At 44.5% G+C, this 21,684-nt stretch overlaps 1 protein-coding gene across 1 annotated transcript; it reads right to left on the bottom strand.

The window, feature by feature from the left end:
• Positions 1 to 1,347: 1,347 nt before the first annotated feature.
• LOC115158041 (nardilysin) lies at positions 1,348 to 21,323 on the bottom strand. The gene is made up of 29 exons (XM_029706516.1): positions 21,206 to 21,323; positions 20,157 to 20,375; positions 19,630 to 19,885; positions 19,333 to 19,414; positions 18,959 to 19,112; positions 18,632 to 18,705; positions 18,269 to 18,364; positions 17,773 to 17,895; positions 17,483 to 17,540; positions 17,334 to 17,407; positions 17,162 to 17,231; positions 16,832 to 17,030; positions 16,550 to 16,663; positions 16,307 to 16,411; positions 15,963 to 16,086; positions 14,367 to 14,453; positions 14,030 to 14,149; positions 13,764 to 13,815; positions 13,496 to 13,646; positions 8,183 to 8,310; positions 7,710 to 7,872; positions 7,354 to 7,385; positions 6,884 to 7,022; positions 6,658 to 6,705; positions 5,038 to 5,090; positions 4,805 to 4,888; positions 4,158 to 4,365; positions 2,600 to 2,689; positions 1,348 to 2,403 (listed from the first exon to the last, which is right to left on the bottom strand). Exons 2-29 carry the CDS (start codon positions 20,348 to 20,350, stop codon positions 2,167 to 2,169), a joined length of 3,315 nt encoding a protein of 1,104 aa, XP_029562376.1. The 5' UTR covers positions 20,351 to 20,375; positions 21,206 to 21,323; the 3' UTR covers positions 1,348 to 2,166.
• Between the last annotated feature and the right edge of the window lie 361 nt (positions 21,324 to 21,684).

The following is a 21,684-nucleotide window of genomic DNA, read 5'->3' as shown; positions in this document are numbered from 1 at the left end:
AGAACAATATGAGTGAGTTCAGGTAGGTCAGGAACAACATGGTTGGGTTCAGGTAGGTCTGGAACATTTGTGTGTGAATGTAGTGTGTGTGAATGGTTGCGTGTAAAAGTTGTTAAGTCCCTAAGCACTGATCTAAAGTCAGCCTGGGAAGAGGCCTGGAACCTACCTCTTCACCTTAATAAGGCCAAGCCATCTATTGATATTAGAACTGCTGGGAGTAAGTCTGTGTTACTTTAGAGGCCCAGTGACTAGAGCATTTCCTTTCTCACTCTCCTCTTGTTCTTCTGATCTGATCTCGTAGAATTCACTGGTCTTTTCCAACTCGGGTGTTCGACAACAGCTGATAAGAGAGATACGTTGAGACGCTGCACCAGAATGAATGAAGAGTCAACACAACGGAGCATTAGAGGACTCATTCTGACTACTGTATCAAAAATAAAAACCCTTGAATGAGTAGGTGTCCAAACGTTTGACTGGTACTGTATGTCTATGTCACCGTGTAGTGGGCCTACAATACAGTCCTCAAACGCAAATTGAAATTAAATCTAGAAACAATGGGGATGTATACTACTCCGCTTTCTTATGCATTGAGCTATAAATGTGCATGCTGAGCATGTTGTATTAGGTATAAACTGAGTGATTCCAGCCCTGAATGCTGAATGGCTGACAGCTGTGGTATATCAGACCGTATACCACAGGTATGGCAAAACATGTATTTTTAGTGCTACAACTACATTGATAACCAGTTTCTAATAGCGATAAGGCACCTCAGGGGTTTGTGGTATATGGCCAATATACCAAGGCTAAGGACTGTGTCCAGGCGTTGCGTTGTGCCTAGGAACAGCCCTTAGCCGTGGTATATTGGCCATATACCACATCTCCTCAGGATTTATTGATAAAGTATAACATTTTCTAAGGAACTCCAAGACAAGGTACAAAATTGTATTTCGTGAACGTCAATGGAATATTATGTTAAAGCCTACAAGAAATATGCTATGAACTTCATAAAAACTAACATGTTTGGAAATTGCAGAACATTGTAGTAATGTTTGGTGCAACCTTTGGGAATATCACAAGAACATTCTTGTGATAGAGGGTCTCGGGTAAGGTTGTGCATCGTTCCATACCCACCTGATCAACTGGGGATCGAAGGATCCAGCTTTGAGAGTTGGCATTAATCCCAGTGCTTTACATGTATTTCAGGGACAGTACAAGGTAAGTACGCTATGAAAACGTACCTCATCCATCAACAATGTTTCAGCACCAACTGTAAAATGGGCATTTAACAGAATTGGCCATCAATGCCGCATGACGTCATATGAAAGAGAAGACCAAAAACACCTGAAATAACCTACATTTCACGTTTAATAAATATTTACATGTAAAGATGATAACAACAGGCTATAGATTAAAACATGCCAGTCATCCAGTGGTTTTAAAGGCAGAGGTAGGGCTGAAATGTTAAACCTACAGTATACAGTAACAGTGAGGTTTTCCCTTTAGCCTCTTTACAAACACAATTACAGTTAAAACAATACCTTGAAAACAAATCAGAAACTACGTCACATACCGAACATGAATCAGGCTTACTGGTATGACAAACATACTTCACTTTTCTACGGTCAGAATCTTACAGCATGAACGGATGTTAACCCTGATGTCCATTGTTAAAATACACACAATCCTTCAATGTTAGCGGTGATGCTTCATACGATGTGATAATAAGTTCAAAAAACAACAAAATGAAGATATGACAGATACATGATAGAACCCTCTCTTCTTTCCCACCCTCTCTGTCTGCCCTCCTGCCAGCCAGACCCGGAGTCCCTACTACTACCATTCACAGCAAAGGTGATTCCTCCGATTCAATCCATCAGGGACCGGTGAGAATAAATGGACAAGCTCTCGACCAATTCCGTTTAACACCGGCTGCTTTTGAGCCTAGCGAACTAGTGGTGATTGCAATTATTAATACTAGTGCCTGCTGCTGCTGCTATTTTATTATCTTGGATGAAAAGAGAAAGTGAAAAGGTGGGGAACGAAGAGGGAGAAAGGAGAGTTTCCCTTCTGACGACGCCACTGCACTGCGTTGTGGCCTGGATCGTTGTCCTGAGCTAATATGGCTCCCCCTGCTCCTTCATTCGCCTCCCGCTTTGCGGAAATGATTTACTTGAGGATTTTGTGGTAGGGGTAGAGGGTGAGGGAGGAGGTGAAGGCGCGGATGTCGTTGATGAGCGTGGCGTCGGCCAGCATGGGCGAGGCGGGCAGGAAGGTCAGCTTGGACACTTCTCCGTAGGAGGAGGTTTTAAGGGCCTGGCCTTGGTCCTCGTCGCCCTCTGCGGGGTTCGGGCCGCAGCTGCTCTGGCCTGCCTGGTCGTTCTCCTCCTCTCCGAAGCCTACCACCTGACACAGAGAGACAGCGCGAGATTACAGTATGCTCTGGAATAGCTGAGAGTAGGATAGTGCCAATGACTGTGAATATTAAAAATGGACAAAGCGAATGAGATCCCTCTCCATTCAATCCATGGGGAATGCTCAACGCACTCCCTCTCCCTTGCACGCACGCACGCACGCACACAGTCAAAGCTGGCAGACTTACATGCACGCTGAGTTTCTTGCTGGTGGTGTCTCTGTGCTCCATGAACCAGGACACCAGCTCTGCTTTGGTGATGAGCTTCAGAGCCTCAATCTGCAGCACAGCGGGACAGGATGACTTAATGCATGAATAAACATTCCTACCCTTTCTCTCCCCCAGACGTTTCATCCGCCCCCTCCTCCACCTAGTGCGGGAACTAGTGAGCTGAAGCAGCCTGGCATGTACACTAAATATAGAAAAGTATGTGGACACACCTTCAAATTAGTGCATTTGGCTATTTCAGCCACCCTAGTTGCTGACAGGTGTATAAAATCGAGTACACAGCCATGTAATCTCCATTGATAAAACATTGACAGAAGAATGGCCTGTACTGAAGAGCTCAGTGACTTTCAACGTGGCACCGTCATAGGATGCCACCTTTCCAACAAGTGAGTCCTGCTAAAGCTGCCCAGTCATCTGTAAGTGCGGCCATGGTGAAGTGGAAACGTCTAGGAGCCGCGAAGTGTCTCAGCCGCGAAGTGATAGGCCACACAAGCTCACAGAACGGGATCGCCGAGTGCTGAAGCACGTAGCGCGTAAAAATCATCGGTCCTCGGTTGCAATACTCATAGTGAGTGTTGCAACCGTGCTTCAGCACTCACTGCCTCTGGAAGAAACATCAGCACAATAACTGTTTGTCAGAAGCTTGATGAAATGGGTTTCCATGGGCAAGCAGCTGCAAACAAGCCTAAGATCCCCATGTGCAATGCCAAGTGTCGGCTGGAGGGATGTAAAGCTTGCCGCCATTGGACTCTGGAGCAGTGGAAACATTCTCTGGAGTGATGAATTACGCTTCACCATCTGACAATCCAATGGACAAATCTGGGTTTGGCGGATGCCAGGAGAACGCTACCGGCCCGAATGTATAGTGCCAACGGTAAAGTTTGGTGGAGGAGGAATAATGGTCTTGGGCTGTTTTTCATGGTTCAGGCTAGGCCCCTTGGTTCCAGTGAAGGGAAATCTTAATGTTACAGCCTACAATGACATTCTAGACGATTCTGTGATTCCATCTTTGTGGCAACAGTTTGGGGAAGGCCCTTTCTTGTTTTAGCATGACAATGCCCCCATGCACAAAGTGAGGTCCATACAGAAATGGTTTGTCGAGATCGGTGTGGAACAACTTGACTGGCCTGCACAGACCTCAACCCCATCAAACACCTTTGGGATGAATTGTAACGCCAATTGCGAGCCAGGCCTAATTGCCCAACATCAGTGCCTGACCTCACTAATGCTCGTGGCTGAATGGAACCAAGTCCCCGCAGCAATGTTCCAACATTGAGTGGAAAGCTTTCCCAGAATAGCGGAGGCTGTTATAGCAGAAAAGGGGGGGGACCAACTCCATATTAATGCCCATGATTTTGGAACGAGATTTTCGACGAGCAGGTGTCCACATACTTTTGGTCATGTAGTGTTTGATGGAGGGGTAGTGCCCCCCAGTGTCCCTGGAGGAGAGCCACCCCTGATGTCGACATTATGACAGAGTTCGAGTAAACCATGCGGCTGTGACCGTGTACAGTCTTACCTCTCTGTTGAGGCGGTCGAAGACGTACTGCTGGGTGACCACCTCGAACCAGTTGCGGTCCACCTCCTCCCCCAGGTGCGTGTCCTCACACTCTTTGAGCTTGATGAGAGCGGTCACCTGGGTCTTGAAGGCCTCGTCCGTGAGGTTGGTCATCTTCTCCCCGAAACTCACCAGGAACTCCTCGATCTTGTTCTCCACGTAGTCCGTGCTGGGAGGGAGAGAAAAGGACACCGGGTGCGTCAGACTGCCTGTTATTTGTATAAAAAAAAAACGAAAGGGGATGGCATCTCCCAAAAAGAGAGTTATTTTCAATGCATCTGTGCTCTTTTTTACACAAATCTTGCCCTTGTAATCTTTCGATAACCTTCTCAGGCTTATGAGAAGCATATTGTGCTGCTACTGTGTAATACACTTCTACTATCAACAATGCTAACCATCTGACCTGAATATGACGCTACCATCCTTCTCCTCTGAACTGCCCCTGACAAAACATCAGCAGCTGTCACTGACCCTGACGCACAGCTACAAGTTGGGTTTCCTTATGCATGTTGAATATTCCAATACATCATACATGAAATTAAATAATTGTATCGCAACAACATTTTGATCAAGTGTAGCATAAGAGATTTACAGTGCTGGTGACTCACTTGAACTTGGTGGCCTGCGTTTCCACGGTGATGGAGAAGCCCAGGACTCCCGAAGTGTTTCTGCATGTGGGGTACACCTGATAGCTGATGGATACAAGGTCAGAGTTGAAATCAGTCAACACTGCTCTGTTAAGTAATGGTTATTAAGTAGTAGTTACTTATTAGATATTATTACATATTAGTTCTTTATTTGTTTATAGTTATGAAGGGGGGGGGGGGGGGGGGGAACTAACCCAAGAGTCTCCTTTGTCCTGAGGAAATCAAAGCAAGGTTCCTCCATGTGCATCTGGGAACAGAGCAGCAAAGATAGTACACCTCATTAAAGGGATAATTTGGGATTTTGGCAAATCAGATGAAGTCGTGGATACCATTTTTATGTCTCCGCAAGCAGTTTGAAAGAAGTTGTTAACTAGCGTTAGCGCAGTGACTGGAAGTCTATGGTAACAGCTAGCATACCGTAGACTTCCAGTCATTTTATGAACGCTAGTTAGCATTGGCTCTCGAAACTACCTGTTACTTCCTTCATACAGGATGCAGACATAAAAATGGTATCGATGAGTTCATCTGACTCTGAGGAAGTAGATAAAGGGCGTAGCAAAATCCTGAAGTATCCCTTTAACCCATAACACCACTCACTGACTCAGGGCACTATTTTAAAACGCAATGGTAAATCGAATCGCTGGCGGTAGCACTATAGGTCTGTCCGAAATATTAGTATTTATTTTCACAGCTCGAATTTTGAGCGCAATAGTTGGCAGTGGTTCGAAAGGGCTAGGTTTTGATGAATAAACAAATTGTAGGTATGACGAAAACTTGGCCACTCACTGGCCAATCAAAGTGTTCCATGGATTAATACTGTACTGCATGCATTTGCCTCAAGTTCTGTATGTTATTGACGGTCTTTGCATTGTCATCAACTCCAATTCGGCTGGGGGCATGGACTATTCTCATCCTGGTCCACTGTGGATTGGTACTACAGTTTATTAAACTGCATAGGCTACAGTAACGAATAGCCTAATAGCAACAGAAAAAAATATATAAAATATAAAACAGTACTTGCTCAACGCCTATGTTTGGATTGTCGGCAGTCAGGTCAACAATGTTGTAATTGGCTTCAACGAGTACAGCCTAGCCTACATGTCTTTATGCATCGCACTTCTCCCCAAAATAAATCAAATACTAGGCTCTCGGAAATTGTATTGTATGTGTGAAACACGTTCTCAATAAGCAAAATATAGCCTAGGCCTGTCGTTGATACTAAAATTATTCAGTCCTATAATGCAGTAAGTTAGGAGGGGTGCATCTTCGGGAACCAGAGGTGCTCTCTGGGATAGATACTTGAACAAACGAAATGAAGTACGCAGGTAGGATGTGCAGCGTATTTTCAATTCAAGGCACTCTGACGAATAGACCGTTTAAACACCTTTTATGGATAGGCTACTTTGCAGGGCCAGGATTAAAAAAGACAAGACACATTGCTGCTGGAGCAGCCTTATTAGTCTAGGCCTGGGGTAAGGGTCAACTATGGAGGGCTTGAAATGAAACGGAAAACAAGCACCTGTTTTTTAATACAACAATATTTCCAAATAGGATGGGCTGCAGGAAATTGTCACTTTGGCTCTTGTATTTAAGGACACATCTCAAATATTGCCACCCCTCCCACCTCAGCGCGAGCGAGCTGTTAAGACGGGTAAATTGCCGAACCTGGCGTTAGGGCTGTAAAATGCCAGTGCTCCAGGTTTTACGTGACGAAATTGCAAACTAACGTGCGTTTGACACTTGCGCCACCTTGGCGCCGACCGAAAATAGAGCCCTCAGTATTCCAGTCAAGCCTTGTTAGCTACGACACTTACCACCAGTAACTCCATCAGCGTGTGTTCTCTTAGGTTCTTCAGGCCTGACTGGACAAGGACAGAAAAAGACAGGTTATTTATCGACAGCAAAAGACCACATACACAGACATAACCATAATACACCGAACTGTAATGTTGAGCGAATGTTGGTTGAAGGTGGGGGGAAAATTTTTTTTTGCTTAATGTTGGGTGAAGGTTGGCTGAATGTTGGGTGAACGTTAGGTACCTGGTAGTAGACAGTAACTTCAGAGTTGGCATCTCCTTTGTTGAGGGACTTGACTTTGCACAGGTGAGGCTTCTGAGGAAGCTCCACCACTCTGAAGAGCACAGGGACCTCCACAGACAGACGTTTGAACTGCAGTTTGCTGTAGAGCGCAGAAGATAATTGCATTTACATGTTATTCATTTAGCTGACGGTCTTGTACAGAGCGACTTACAATCAGTTCATTCAACTGAAGTAGGTCATACCAACCACAAATCTCAATCATCGCAAGTAATAACAATAGTAAGTAAGTACTGTGTTGCTTGACGATAATAATAAAAAGGGGGTGCTTATATTTGTCCGATTTTTTTCATTCACTTTGGTCGGCTACGGTATTTGAACCAGCAACCTTTCGGTTACTGGTCCAACGCGCTAACCTGAAGGCTACAGACCTGCTTCTCAGAGTTAAGAAAGAGAGTGAGGAGGATACTTACTCAATAAAATACTGCAGAAACTTCATTGACTCCTGTGGGCAAAGAACAATTACATAATGCCTAATAGCATGATTATTATAGCATAGAGATAGCAGCAGAATAATTAAAATGTATTACTTCACATCACCTACTTGATTAGGACAATAATCAGCATGCAAGAAAGATCTGGGATGCAAGTGCCGGGGTTAGTGCTAAACAGCTATTTTAGTCTGTCCTCTCTAGACAAGCTAAAAACAGTGTGTGTAGGTGTGTTTATGTGCATCAGACAGTGTTCGTGTGTGTTTATAAAGAGGCTTACAGTGCTAGTGAAGTGTGTGTGTGTGTGTGTGTGTCTGAATGTGTCAGTTTGTGCTCACAGTGCTAGTGAAGTTGCCCTGCACCAGCCCCTCGGTGTAGAGCTGGGCTTTGAGGCCGCTGACAAAGGTCATGAGGTCATCCACGGTGAGGCCCTTCATGATGGCCTGGTACTTCTGGATGACCGACCAGCGACAGTGTTCCAGGATCAACAGACGCACGTCCCTGAGAGAGGGAGAGAGAGGGAGGGGAAAGGAAGGAGAGAGATGTAGGAGAGAGGGGGAGGAAGAGGGAAAAAAATGTGTTCAAATAATTCACCATCACACCAAATGTATCATTGTTACGGTTTTGAAGGTAGTTTATCACTTTACAACTCTGACTCGTGTTCCGAAAGAGAGAGAGAGATAAAGAGAGAAAGACAGCTAGAGAGAGACACATAAAAAGAAAATGGGTGGGTGGAGTTGCAGAGAACGAGCAGCCAGATGCTGTATGCTATACAGGGTTGAGAAGTCACAGTGTCAGAAATCCAACTCACTTCCCCAGCCTCTCTGGCTTGATGAGGATGTTGAAGTAGGTCTTCTTCAGCTGCTCCGCGAACATGTTAAACACACCGGGCTCAGCCGTGAAGTCTGCCAGGTGGTCCACTATCAAGTTCAACAGCAACTAACACAGGGACAGAGGCAGGGAGGTTGAGTTGGCAGGTCAGCTTTAGGGTTGTCTGAAGCTAGGGCACATTTGCTGAAGTGCAGAATGGGTTTATAGACGGAGTGTACAATACATTAGGAAAACCTTCCTAATATTGAGTTGCACCCCCTCACTTTTGCCCTCGGAACAGCCTCAATTTGTTGGGGTATGTACTCTACAAGGTGTCAAAAGCATTCCACGGGGATGCTGGCCCATGTTGACTCCAGTGCTTCCCACTGTTGTGTCAAGTTGGCTGGATGTCCTTTTGGTGGTGGACCTTCTTGATACACATGGGAAATGTTGAGTGTGAAAAACCCAGCAGCGTTGCAGTTCTTGACACACTCAAACTGGTGCGCCTGGCACCTGTTACCATACCCCGTTCCAAGGCACTAAAAATCTTTTGTCTTGCCCATTCACCCGTTGAATGGTACACATACACAATCCATGTCTCAAGACTTAAAAATCCTTCTTCTACCTGTCTCCTCCCCTTCATCTACACTAATTGAAGTGTATTTAACAAGTGACATTAATAAGGGATCATAGCCTTCTTTCACTTGGATTCACCTGGTCAGTCCATGTCATGGAAAGAGCAGGTGTTCCTGATGTATTGTATACTCAGTGTAGACTAGGGTTGCATGAATTGGTAGAATGAGTGCAGAATAGCTGTATGTAAGTGTGTGTATACTGTACGTGTGTGTGAGGGTGGACATAATGTGCGTGTCTGTATGTGTATGTACAGTGCCTTTGGGAAGTATTCAGACGCCTTGACTTTTTCCACATTTTGTTGCGTTACACCCTTATTCTAAAATTGATTAAATGAAAAAAAATCTTCAGCAACCTACACACAATGCCCTGTAATGACAAGGAAATCTTTGCTAATTTATTAAACTGAAAAAACAGAAATGCCTTATTTACATACAGTACCAGTCAAATTAGGATACACCTACTCATTCAATGGTTCTTCTTTATTTTGACTACTTTCTACATTGTAGAATAATAGAAGACATCAAGACTATGAAATAACACATATGGAATCATGTAGTAACCAAAAGAGTGTTAAATCAAAATGTATCTTATATTTGAGATTCTTGAAAGTAGCCACCCTTTGCCTTGATGACAGTTTTGCACATTCTTGGCATTCTCTCAACCAGCTTCATGAAGTCGTCACCTGGAATGCATTTAAATTAGCAGGTGTGCCTTGTTAAAGTTAATTTGTGGAATTTCTTTCCTTCTTAATGTGTTTGAGCCAATCAGTTGTGTTGTGACAAGGTAGGGGTGGTATACAGAAGATAGCCCTACTTGGTAAAAGACCAAGTCCATATTATGGCAAGAACAACTCAAATAAGCAAAAAGAAACGACAGCATCATTACTTTAAGACACGAAGGTCAGTCAATACGGAACATTTCAAGAACTTTGAAAGTTTCTTCAAGTGCAGTTGCAAAAACCATCAAGCGCTATGATGAAACTGGTTCTCATGAGGACACCCACATGAATGGAAGACCCAGAGTTACCTCTGCTGCAGAGGATAAGTTCATTAGAGTTACCAGCCTCAGAAATTGCAGCCCAAATAAATGCTTCAGAGTTCAAGTAAGAGACACATCTCAACTGCGTGAATCAAGCCTTCATGGTCGAATTGCTGCAAAGAAACCACTACTGAAGGACACCAAATAAGAAAAACTTGCTTGGGCCAAGAAACACGAGCAATGGGCATTAGACCAGTGGAAATCTGTCCTTTGGTCTGATGAGTCCAAATTTGAGATTTGTGGCTCCAACCGCTGTGCCTTTGTGAGATGCAGAGTAGATATATGTGGTTCACACCGTGAAGCATGGAGGTGGTGTGATGGTGCTTTGCTGGTGACAGTGTGATTTATTTAGAATTCAAGGTACATTCTGCAGCGATACGCCATCCCATCTGGTTTGCGCTTGGTGGAACTATCATTTGTTTTTCAACCGGACAATGACCCAACGCACCTCCAGGCAATGTAAGGGCTTTGACCAAGAAGGAGAGTGATGGAGTACTGCATCAGATGACCTGACCTCCACAATCACCCAACCTCATCCCCATTTGAGATGGTTTGGGATGAGTTGGAACTCAGAGTGAAGGAAAAGCAGCCAACAAGTGCTCAGCATATGTGGGAACTCCTTCAAGACAGTTGGAAAAGCATTCCAGGTGAAACTGCTTGAGAGAATGCAAAGAGTGTGCAAAGCTGTAATCAAGGCCAAGGGTGGCAACTTTACAGAATCTAAAATCTAAAATATATTTTGATTTGATTAACACTTTTTTGGTTACTTCATTATTTCATAGTTTCGATGTCTTCGCTATTATTCTACAACGTAAAAATAAAGAAAAACCCTTGAATGAGTAGGTGTGTCCAAACTTTTGACTGGTACTGTAAGTATTCAGAACCTTTGCTATGATACTAGAAATTGAGCTCAGGTGCATCCTGTTTTCATTGATCATCGTTGAGATGTTTCTACCACTTGGAGTCCACCTGTGGTAAATTCAATTGATTGGACATGATTTGGAAAGGCACACACCTGTCTATATAAGGTCCCACAATTGACAGTACATGTCAGAGCAAAAACCAAGCCATGAGGTCAAAGGAATTGTCCGTAGAGCTCTGAGACAGGACTGTGTCGAGGCACAGATCTGGGGAAGGGTACCAAAAAATGTCTGGAGCATTGATGGTCCCAAAGAAGGCTGAAGAAATTTGGCTTGTCACCTAAAACCCTGACAAACTTCTACAGATGCACAATTGAGAGCATCCTGTCGGGCTGCATCACCGCCTGGTACGGCAACTGCACCGCCCTCAACCACAAGGCTCTCCAGAGGGTGGTGCAGTCTGCACAATGCATCACGGGGGGCAAACTACCTTCTCTCCAGGTCACCTACAGCACCCGATGTCACAGGAAGGCCAAAAAGATCATCAAGGACAACAACCACCCGAGCCACTGCCTGTTCACCCAGCTACCATCCAGAAGGCGAGGTCAGTACAGGTGCATCAAAGCTGTGACCGAGAGACTGAAAAACAGCTTCTATCTCAAGGCCATCAGACTGTTAAACAGCAATCACTAACTCAGAGAGGCTGCTGCCTACATAGACTCACTCGTCACTTTAAACAATTCCACTTGAATAATGTTTACATATCTTACATTACTCATCTCATATGTATATACTCTATCTTATACCATCTATTGCATCTTGCCTATGCCACTCGGCCACCTCTCATCCATATATTTATATATACATATTCTTATTCCATCCCTTTAGATTTGTGTGTATTAGGTAGTTGTTGGGGAATTGTTAGATTACTTGTTAGATATTACTGCACTGTCGGAACTAGAAGAACAAGCATTTCGCTACACTCGCATTAACATCTGCTAACCATGTGTAACCAATAATATTTGATTTGAAATTTCATTTGATATGCATGTACAGTTGAAGTCGGAAGTTAACATACACTTAGGTTGGAGTCATTAAAACTTGTTTTTCAACCACTCCAAAGTTCTTGTTAACAAACTATAGTTTTGGCAAGTCGGGTAACACATCTGCATTGTGAATTACACAAGTAATTTTTCCAACAATTGTTTAAAGACAGATTATTTCACTTATAATTCACTGTCACAATTCCAGTGGGTCAGAAGTTTACATACACTAAGTTGACTGTGCCTTTAAAACAGCTTGGAAAATTCCAGAAAATGATGTCATGGCTTTAGAAGCTTCTGATAGGCTAATTGACATCATTTGAGTCAATTGGAGGTGTACCTGTGGATGTATTGCAAGGCCTACCTTCAAACTCAGTGCCTCTTTGCTTGACATCATGGGAAAATCAAAAGAAATCAGCCAAGACCTCAGAAAAAAAATGGTAGACCTCCACAAATCTTAATCATTGGCAGTCAATGTCCAAATGCCTGAAGGTACCACGTTCATCTGTACAAATAACAGTACATAAGTATAAACACCATGGGACCACGCAGCCGTCATACCGCTCAGAAAGAAGAAGCGTTCTGTCTCCTAGAGATGAACGTACTTTGGTGCGAAAAGTGCAAATCAATCCCAGAACAACAGCAAAGGACCTTGTGAAGATGCTGGAGGAAACCGGTACAAAAGTATCTATATCCACAGTAAAACGAGTCCTATATCGACATAACCTGAAAGGCCGCTCAGCAAGGAAGAAGCCACTGCTCCAAAACCGCCATAAAAAAAGCCAGACTACGGTTTGCAACTGCACATGGGGACAAAGATCGTACTTTTTGGAGAAATGTCCTCTGGTCTGATGAAACAAAAATAGAACTGTTTGGCCATAATGACAATCGTTATGTTTGGAGGAAAAAGGGGGGGGGGCTTGCAAGCCGAAGAACACCATCCCAACCGTGAAGCACGGAGGTGGCAGCATCATGTTGTGGGGGTGCTTTGCTGCAGGAGGGGCTGGTGCACTTCACAAAATAGATGGCATCATGAGGCAGGAAAATTATGGGGATATATTGAAGCAACATCTCAAGACATCAGTCAGGAAGTTAAAGCTTGGTCGCAAATGGGTCTTCCAAATGGACAAGCATACTTCCAAAGTTGTGGCAAAATGGCTTAAGGACAACAAAGTCAAGGTATTGGAGTGGCCATCACAAAGCTCTGACCTCAATCCTATAGAAAATGTGTGGGCAGAACTGAAAAATCGTGTGCGAGCAAGGAGGCCTACAAACCTGACTCAGTTACACCAGCTCTGTCAGGAGGAATGGGACAAAATTCACCCAACTTATTGTGGGAAGCTTGTGGAGGCTATCCGAAACGTTTGACCCAAGTTAAACAATTTAAAGGCAATGCTACCAAATACTAATTGAGTGTATGTAAATTTCTGACCCACTGGGAATGTGATGAAAGAAAAGCTGAAATAAATAATTCTCTCTACTATTATTCTGACATTTCACATTCTTAAAATAATGTGGTGATCCTAACAGACCTAAGACAGGGAATTTTTACTAGGATTAAATGTCAGGAATTGTGAAAAACTGAGTTTAAATGTATTTGGTTAAGGTGTATGTAAACTTCCGACTTCAACTGTATGTATGCATGCATGCATGCATGCATGTATGCATGCATGTATGTATGTATGTATGTATGTATGTATGTATGTATGTATGTATGTATGTATGTATGTGACTCACAGGCAGCTTGTGGTTGAAGCCCTTGACCCTGATGACGAGGCCGTGCTCCCCGGCAATCAGTTTGTACTCCAGTTGGGCCACATCAGCCTCGTAGGCCGGCTCTGCCAGGTTATGGGCCAAGATGTTCACAAAGACGTCAAACAGCACCAGGCTACAGGGGCACAATACATAGCCATTTAGAAACGACCTCTAGAACTTTTGCAGCTAGGAGTGATTGTGAATAAAAAGCAAAGATTTAGTAAGAAATTGATTCATATAAAATACTAACTTCTCTGGAGATTTCTGAATCATTGGGGAGAGGAGGTTGAAACGGACATAAGCTAACAGAAGAAAGAAAATAGGGAAGGTATTAAATCACAAGAACATCATGTCATCTGAAATGTGTTAAATAGCTTAGTAGCTACTAACATTTCTGTAAATCACATGGCACTACAATTCCCTTGGGTTATATATTACCAAAGTAAGCCAATAAACACACACACTCCAATAAACAAACACACACACACACTCCAATAAACAAACACACACACACACCTTTAGGTATCTTGAACTTATTGTCCTTTTTGAACCAGAGACAGCCCCTCTCATTGTTCACTATCCGCACCGGGACTTCTGTGTCTGGACAGTCCGATGGTTTCAGGGTGAAATCCGTTGCTATGGAAACAAAGGAAAAGGATAAACGCCTATTGTCTGTGTCAATCCCAGTATTTATTTATGTTTGATAAAAAAAAAAAAACATTCACATACACACAAAAAAAAAAAAGATAGGACTATGGCCCCCCCCAAAAATTGTACACATCAATAGACTGAAAAGTGAATATTGTAGAGTCAATGTGATTGGCACACAACAATGTCCATCATCTGTACTGACCAATGAACTTGTTTTCAGCAGGCAGGTGGAGGTCGGGGTTGAGGTCAAAGTCTCCGGCCCAGCGCTGTGCCCACTCCTCTGGGAGGTCTACCAGTACAGAACAGGACACTCAGTCAGTCACAGACCAACACACCACAATAACATCACACACCAACTGATCACGTCACGAAAGAAGCTGCTGAATATACGGCCACCGAGTATGTGTTTTTGCTTTGTCATTATGGGGTATTGTGTGCAGATTTCTGGGGGAAAAACTATTTAATCAATTTTAAAATAAGGCTGTAATGTAACAAAACGTGGAAAATGTCAATAAGTCTGAATACTTTCCAAATGCACCGTAAGCCTACTTTGTAGTTAACATTTAATTTAGAAGGTTTGGGGAAAAGTCTGTCTGTCTACCCAGAAGACGGTTATCTTTAAAGCTAACTGGCAACGTGCGCACCACCCAGACAAACAGGGGCAATATTGCTGGAAATGAATTGGCAGAGAGTGTAACATTTGGCTTTTTATGCCAATTGTGGCTAACCAGGTGTGGGATAATGTGAATTTAATTGGATCTTGAGGTGTCTGTGGCGTGTGAGATTTCTTTACGGTAGTTTGTGGTGGAACAAGTGAAAAAAAACAAAAAACACATGCACTTTTAGAATTGTTTGGCGAGCTACTCATAGGTGGAACTGGAAGCTCGCGACTGACCTGTTGCAGATCCCCCTGCTCTAGGATGGTGTTATATACCAAGCTAACATATAAATTGTTTAAGGATGTTCAAACAATGGACCATTTAGCCATTTGATAGGACCCCTGGAGGTAAACATGCCTGGGTGAGTAGAAATAATAACAGCAAGCATAGGCATGGATCACAACATAACGGCAGACGTCGTCAGCAATGGAATAATTATACAGACAAAGTAGGTCTACTAAACAACGCCAAGTAGACAGATAAAAACGTCCGTATGGCCTCAGCAAAGTCTACAGAAAATACCTTGACTGAACAACAATGACTAGCTACGGATTCTGACTCATACATGTTGGTAGAAGGGGAGACTTGTGCCCTGAGACGAGTGGCGGTGCGAGTGTCTGTCTGGGGAAATGAAAGCCGAGGGAGAAGCGGCTTGTTCTGATCCAATCGTTGCAGCAGGCTCAACCGATACCCCGCCTGTTTCTTTACACAGAAGAACTAGCCAATAGTTATTTTGAGAACACAGCGCTTCACACGGTTTGAGTGAAAGAGAGATGCGTGCTGGCAGCTGAAAATTACTTTATTCTGATCCCAGAAAATAAAATAAAAATACTTGTGTCATAATCGTATTTGGAAAAATCTCCAAATCCTTTACGATACTAATTTTGTCAGAGTACTCGGCACATCCCTACAGCACTGTAAGAAGAATCATATAAAAGGTCATATCTTGTTATGATGACAATAACAGCTATTGTAGGTCCAATTCAGCCAATCTCCCTTTAAGCAAATCCTGGGCCGGTATTCACAGTGTCTCAGAGTAGTGCAGATCTAGGATCAGCTTTGCCTTTTAGATCAAAATGAATGGAAAAGCGGCACCTGATCCTAGATCAGCACTCCTAATCAGAGACACTTGCTCTTACCCTCAATGCTGTAGTTGGTGCCGAACCACTTCTCCTTGTGGGCGCAGTGGCCCTCGTGCTCCGGGGACAGCAGTAGCAGGTTGGCCCTCTCTGGGGTAAGCAGGGCCAGGGCCAAGGAGATCACCTGTAGAGGACAGACACACACACACACACTTCAATGAAGTATACAGTTGCGTGCATTCCAGTTACAGTACAGGCTTTGGTATGGGCAATTGTTCTGACAATACTGTGGGGTGACCTAACTTTTTAGGGCCTGCAACAGTACAAAGAGTGTCCGGAAATTAGCCATTACAGATTAACTAGGAATGATCCAATGTCTACTTGGTGAGACAGACAGACAGTACCTCTGGGTTGTACTCAAACATGAGCTGGTCTCCAGTCAGGAAGTCCTCTTTGGGGAAGAGCTGCATGTTCTCACAGATGTTCTCCACGTACTCTATGGGGTCGGTCTGTGGTGGGACGGAGGGACAGAAGTTCGTACAGAGCCCTCACTCACTTATGACATGCTTATGACGCGTTATGTCATGGCAGTGACAGCTTAAAGTCAGCTTCGTGACAGAGGTTTAGACCGGGAAGTGTGACTCTACCTGCTCCTGGTAGTGGAACTCGTTGGCTTCGATCTTCTGGATTTCTTCATAGATCCTCTGCTGTGGACCCAGAGTCTGCAGCATCTTCATATACTGGAACACTAGATGAACCACCTGTCCAGGGAAAATGGCTGCACTTTACATCCAGACTGTGTGTGTCATCACACATGGGCATGTATGAGTTTTTGCACAGTGTGTGTGTGTGTGTGTGTGTGTGTGTCATCACACATTGGCACGTGTGTGTGTTTGTGTTTTTGCATGTGTGTGTGTGTGCCAGTTGACCTGATGAAAGTTCTGGAATCCTTCATCAGTGAGCGTGATGGATATGGAGAAAATGGAGTAGGTGGTGTTCTGGTCAAAGCCTGTCTCACTGTTCCCTCCAAACAGAGCCAGGGCCCAGCACTTCTTCCGGAGCAAGGATAGGATGCTGCCGGCGCCTTCGTGCCCAATCAACCAGGAGATGTAGTGCAGGGGCTTCACCCTACACGGAGACACCAAGACAAACCAAGCAGTTTGTATGGAGCGCAGGATTACTGTGAGGTGGAAATATTTGCTAAATTGATCTTTGAAAGGTTGAACAGGTGAGGGTGCCATCGTTGAGGGGGGGCTTACCTGTACTGCTTGCCCTGAGGAGGTAACGCCCAGGTGACTGTGAGAGCATGCACCTTCCTCACAGGAACAACTGCCACACACACACGATTGAAATTGAGGAATTGGTATAGTCAGTAAGTAAGCACAGGTTGATAAAATGACATGTATGAATGTTAGTTTATAGCCTGTGTACTTCTGTAGAGCTTGTTGAAGGTTGGTGTGTCGAACGGGTCCTGGAGGTCAGAGAAGTCAGGTCTCGGTTGAGCGCTGCAAAAAAAGTGACGGAGTGAGCGAGCGAGCGCGAGTATGTTTGACAGCATGCATGTGGCCGTGTGCACTTACTTGTTGGGCACCTTGCTGAAGACCTCTCTAACCCATTCCTCCAGTGTGTTCAATGTCTCTGATGGACAGACAAGGACAGTTGAGTCAAGTTTATTTCAACAGATCGACTACAATCGTCATTCATTTCAGTAGACGGACCGCAATCCTCATTCACTTCAGTAGGCTGACTACAATCCCCATTCACTTCAGTAGACTGACTACAATCCCCATTCACTTCAGTAGACTGACTACAATCCCCATTCACTTCAGTGGAGTGGGGGTCCTTTGCGTCTGGCCGGGTGGCTAGCTACCTTTGGACTGCACTGTGAGGGTCATGTAGTGAGCAGAGTAGTATCTCTTCCAGAAGTCTCGGAGACGCTGGTAGGTGTTGATCTGCTTCTCTCTGGGCTCGTGCTTGAGGGTCTGAGCATTTCCTGGGGGAGACCGAGGACAGGGACATATCCGTTATTACACCTTCAATGAACGTTTTAAAACACAGTTATTTCAGTCATTCAAGTTATTACACTGTTATTCAGCATTATTAACTGCGCAGATAGACATTACCATCCATAAGCATGTAATAAAAGCTCACCGTGTACATATTTAAAAGGCAGACATCACTTGACGATCACAGAGACATTTACAAGCAGGAAGGTGCAAATGAAAATACATCCAACTATTTGTTTTACAAGCAGGATAAAGTAGAATTCGAATGTTTGTCGAACAACGGAAGCCTTTGATACATGGGTCGCATTTGCGATGGAGGAGAGATAATTGGGAAATGACAGCCAATGCGTGTATCCTTACCCCAGCAGAACTTGCCCATGGGGTGCTTGGGCCTGGCCAGGCTTCCGAACAGCATCTCCTTGCGGTGTGAGTCTGATGGACGAGCCAGTTGGTACTCTGCACATCAAAGGGAGAGGCATGGACAATCCATTAGAGGAGTGAGAGTGGAAACTGTGACTGAGGCTGGTGCATGGAAAAAGCCTGTGGTATTCAACATTGGAAGGGTCTCAGTTGTCTACACTGGTCTCCCTTCGTCGTGAGTCCTTCACTCATGCTGACCAGCTGTGTGAAACCAATCTGAGCAGATGAAGGAGAAAGGGGGAGGAGGCTTCTTTAGACTATTGAGATGCGGCCGTGGTATCCTCTAACTATTCCCCGACTCACCACTGTCCACTGCTTCCACCTCTCTGTCGATGGCGTCCTCGATCATCAGCGGGCAGATGAAGAACTGGGCCCATCTGGGGAATGGGAGAGATCATCCAATGACAAACTGCACACCTGGGTCGTATTCATTAGGCACGAAACGGAAGGACACCTATTTAAACAGAGAGTAAACTTGTCCAATAATAAATACTTATTTTAATTTTTGAAGTGTGCACTATTGTAAACGACCCTGGACAAGTTAGATTTAGGACCACTTTTGAGGCATGAAAACAGCTAACAAAATGTTGGTTTGGGGCTGAACTGTTCCTTTAAGGCTGCTTGGCTCACCTGTCGAGAGCCTCACGGAAGTACTTCCTCTGGACGTCAAACTGGAAGATGGTCCGCTCACAGTCGGTGGAGGCATTGTCGCTTCCGCCGTGCTTCTTCAGGAAGGCATCGAAGCCGTTCTCAGCGGGGTACTTCTCACTGCCCATGAACACCACTGAGAGAAGAGAGGAAGAGCGGAAAAGAGTGAGGGAGCGAGAGAGAGAGAGTGCAAAAAGAGAGTCAAGAGATTAGAGGGAAGACCAGGTAAAGAAATAGAGAGAAAGACTGACAGACGTGTTGTTTAGAGGTAGTGTTCCAATGTAGTGTTCGATTGAGAATGTGCATCATCTTCTATAGCACTACAATACATAAGGTCCCCTGTTAAAAGCACTCACTGTGCTCAAGGAAATGGGCCAGGCCTGGAAGGTCCTCCGGGTCACTGAAGCTCCCCACACTGATACAGAGAGCAGCTGCAGACTGGGAGACACATTAAAAAACACACATCATGCACGAACATGCAAGTACGCACACCTTTCCAGTTCATAAATTCCATCAGTCCCCACACTTTATCACACTATCCCTAGAGTGAACTAGCTGACTGCATAGCACCCTTGTGGCTATGCTCCCTCTGTGAGCTGTTGGATCAGTCATCTGAAAGCATTAGCCTAGTATTGTGCTATAGGGAAACCAACCTGTTTCTCTGAACTCCCCTTCTTCTGTTTCCCTTCTTGCTCCTCATCTAGCTCCTCAAAGTCACTGTCGTGCTCTTCTTCCGCATCCTCGTCCTCCTCTTCTGTGCCCTCCCCTGAATCCCCCTCTTCTTCCGCTTCCTCTCCACCTCCTGATGCGCCATCCTCTTCCTCCTCCTCTCTGCAGGCGTCCTTGCCGTCTGCCCCGCTAAAGTCTGAGATGAGGAGAACTCTCAGGCCATTGGTCAGCTCGATATACCTTCAGAGCGAGTAAAATAAATGAATATGATAAGCCAGTTCTACTTCAGTTAAACTAAAAACATCACAACCTGGAACGGGTAGAGAAATCCGCACGCACTCTGATGATGCAGCTATTAGTCTCGGTTAACCCAGAACTAGTATTGCGTAATTGGTCAGCTGCTCAATTAAGTTCAGGGTCCATACCAGTATGTTTACGTAGATTTATCCAAGAGAGATTACGCGGGCTATATCTGAATTTAGAAATGTTCTTTATTTCAAGTTGATCTTACCTGTACTTCTTAGGATCGCTGGGCGACTTGTTGATCTGGAGGTCTCCCTGGTCTTCATCAACTCCTACCCCTCCATCCCCCGAAGCCAGGTCCCTGGGCTCGGCTTGGGGTGGCGGCGGCTCACCGTGGTCTGGTGCAGACACCTGCCCAGGGCCGCCTGCTGCAGAACTATTCACTTTACTCGTCTGAGGCATTCTCTCAGGAGCTGCAGGTTTCTCACTGCAATTGCACAACATGAAAACCCTCAGATAGTGCAGCATTTGAGCATAAAGCGTTAAGAATGTGTGAAATTGAGCACGCACCCGAAATCAACCCTTAGCCCCCACCCACTCATTCCTATAGATCTGAGAAGATCAGACCTGTTTAAAGGATTTTAAGGGGGGGTTCGCCACATTGCCTACACCTTTCCAACCCCTTCAGATCTAATAGATAGGGGCAGTTGGGAATCAGGAGGGAACTGTGACAGTAGTTAGCTAGCAGGTCTGATGCTGAAATGTGGTGGCCAGACTAATCGCATTGTAGCTAAACAAGATCAGCAATTATGTCGTTACGCTGGCTAGTGTTTGTGGCTACATCATGCCCTGGCTGACTAGCTAGCTACCTTAGCTAACTATTTGCAACGTCAAAGAGTAGTGGAAGATAGCTAGCTAACGTAAAACGTTAGTACCACACGCTGACATGATGAAACGGATAAGACACATTAGTTCAGTGTCACGTATGCACAAAAAAGGGGTATCAACAGCCAGGGTCTGTTACTTTCTAGCTAGCTACGTCACTGTCCATGCAGGTCATCAGTCAAAACCCAAAATTGCAAAAAAAAGGGAAAAAAAAGACAAAATTGCAGACAGCGGGCGCTAGCTAGCTAAGAGTTAGCTAGCATGACGACTTTCAGTAATCCCATCCGGCTATCGATAGCAGCCAGACCGCCATTGAAATGTCGGATTTTGAATACAAAAACTGCTCTGTATCAACGTGTATAACACAATACCCCTAGCTAATAAAAACATCAAATATTGGCTATTATGCACAGCATTTGTAAATGTACTTACCTTTTTTTCCCTTCTAAATAATGAAAGTTATCTAGCACTAGTCTCGACAACCTAACCCACTACCCAATCGTGTGCATGCAGCGATATGATTCGCTGGAAACAACGCACAGAGCAACAACGGAAAATCTGATTGCTTCAAACAGAAAATATATTTTACGACACACAGTAATGGTTGCTTGTTAGACCGGTGCAAAACATTTCAGCGAAGAAAAAAAACACACACGGTTGAGGATTATGCGCAGGTAAAGTGTGTGTGTGTGTGTGTTTTCACAAATCTTCACATACTCTGGATGGGATTATCTCAGCAATTGCATGAACGGATTTCATCCACATGCATGATTGATCCCCGATATGCCCTGAAGCATACTCACCACAATTTTCCACAACACCACCAATTCATGATTATTTTTCAGGTGTGATATGACGGGGAGAATTGAAATAGACAAGAAAAATGTCACTTCACCCGCTTGACATTGATC

This window comes from Salmo trutta, chromosome 22 (genome assembly GCF_901001165.1).
Source record: "Salmo trutta chromosome 22, fSalTru1.1, whole genome shotgun sequence".
Taxonomy (NCBI): domain Eukaryota; kingdom Metazoa; phylum Chordata; class Actinopteri; order Salmoniformes; family Salmonidae; genus Salmo; species Salmo trutta.
This window is presented reverse-complemented; position numbering and strand designations above follow the sequence as displayed.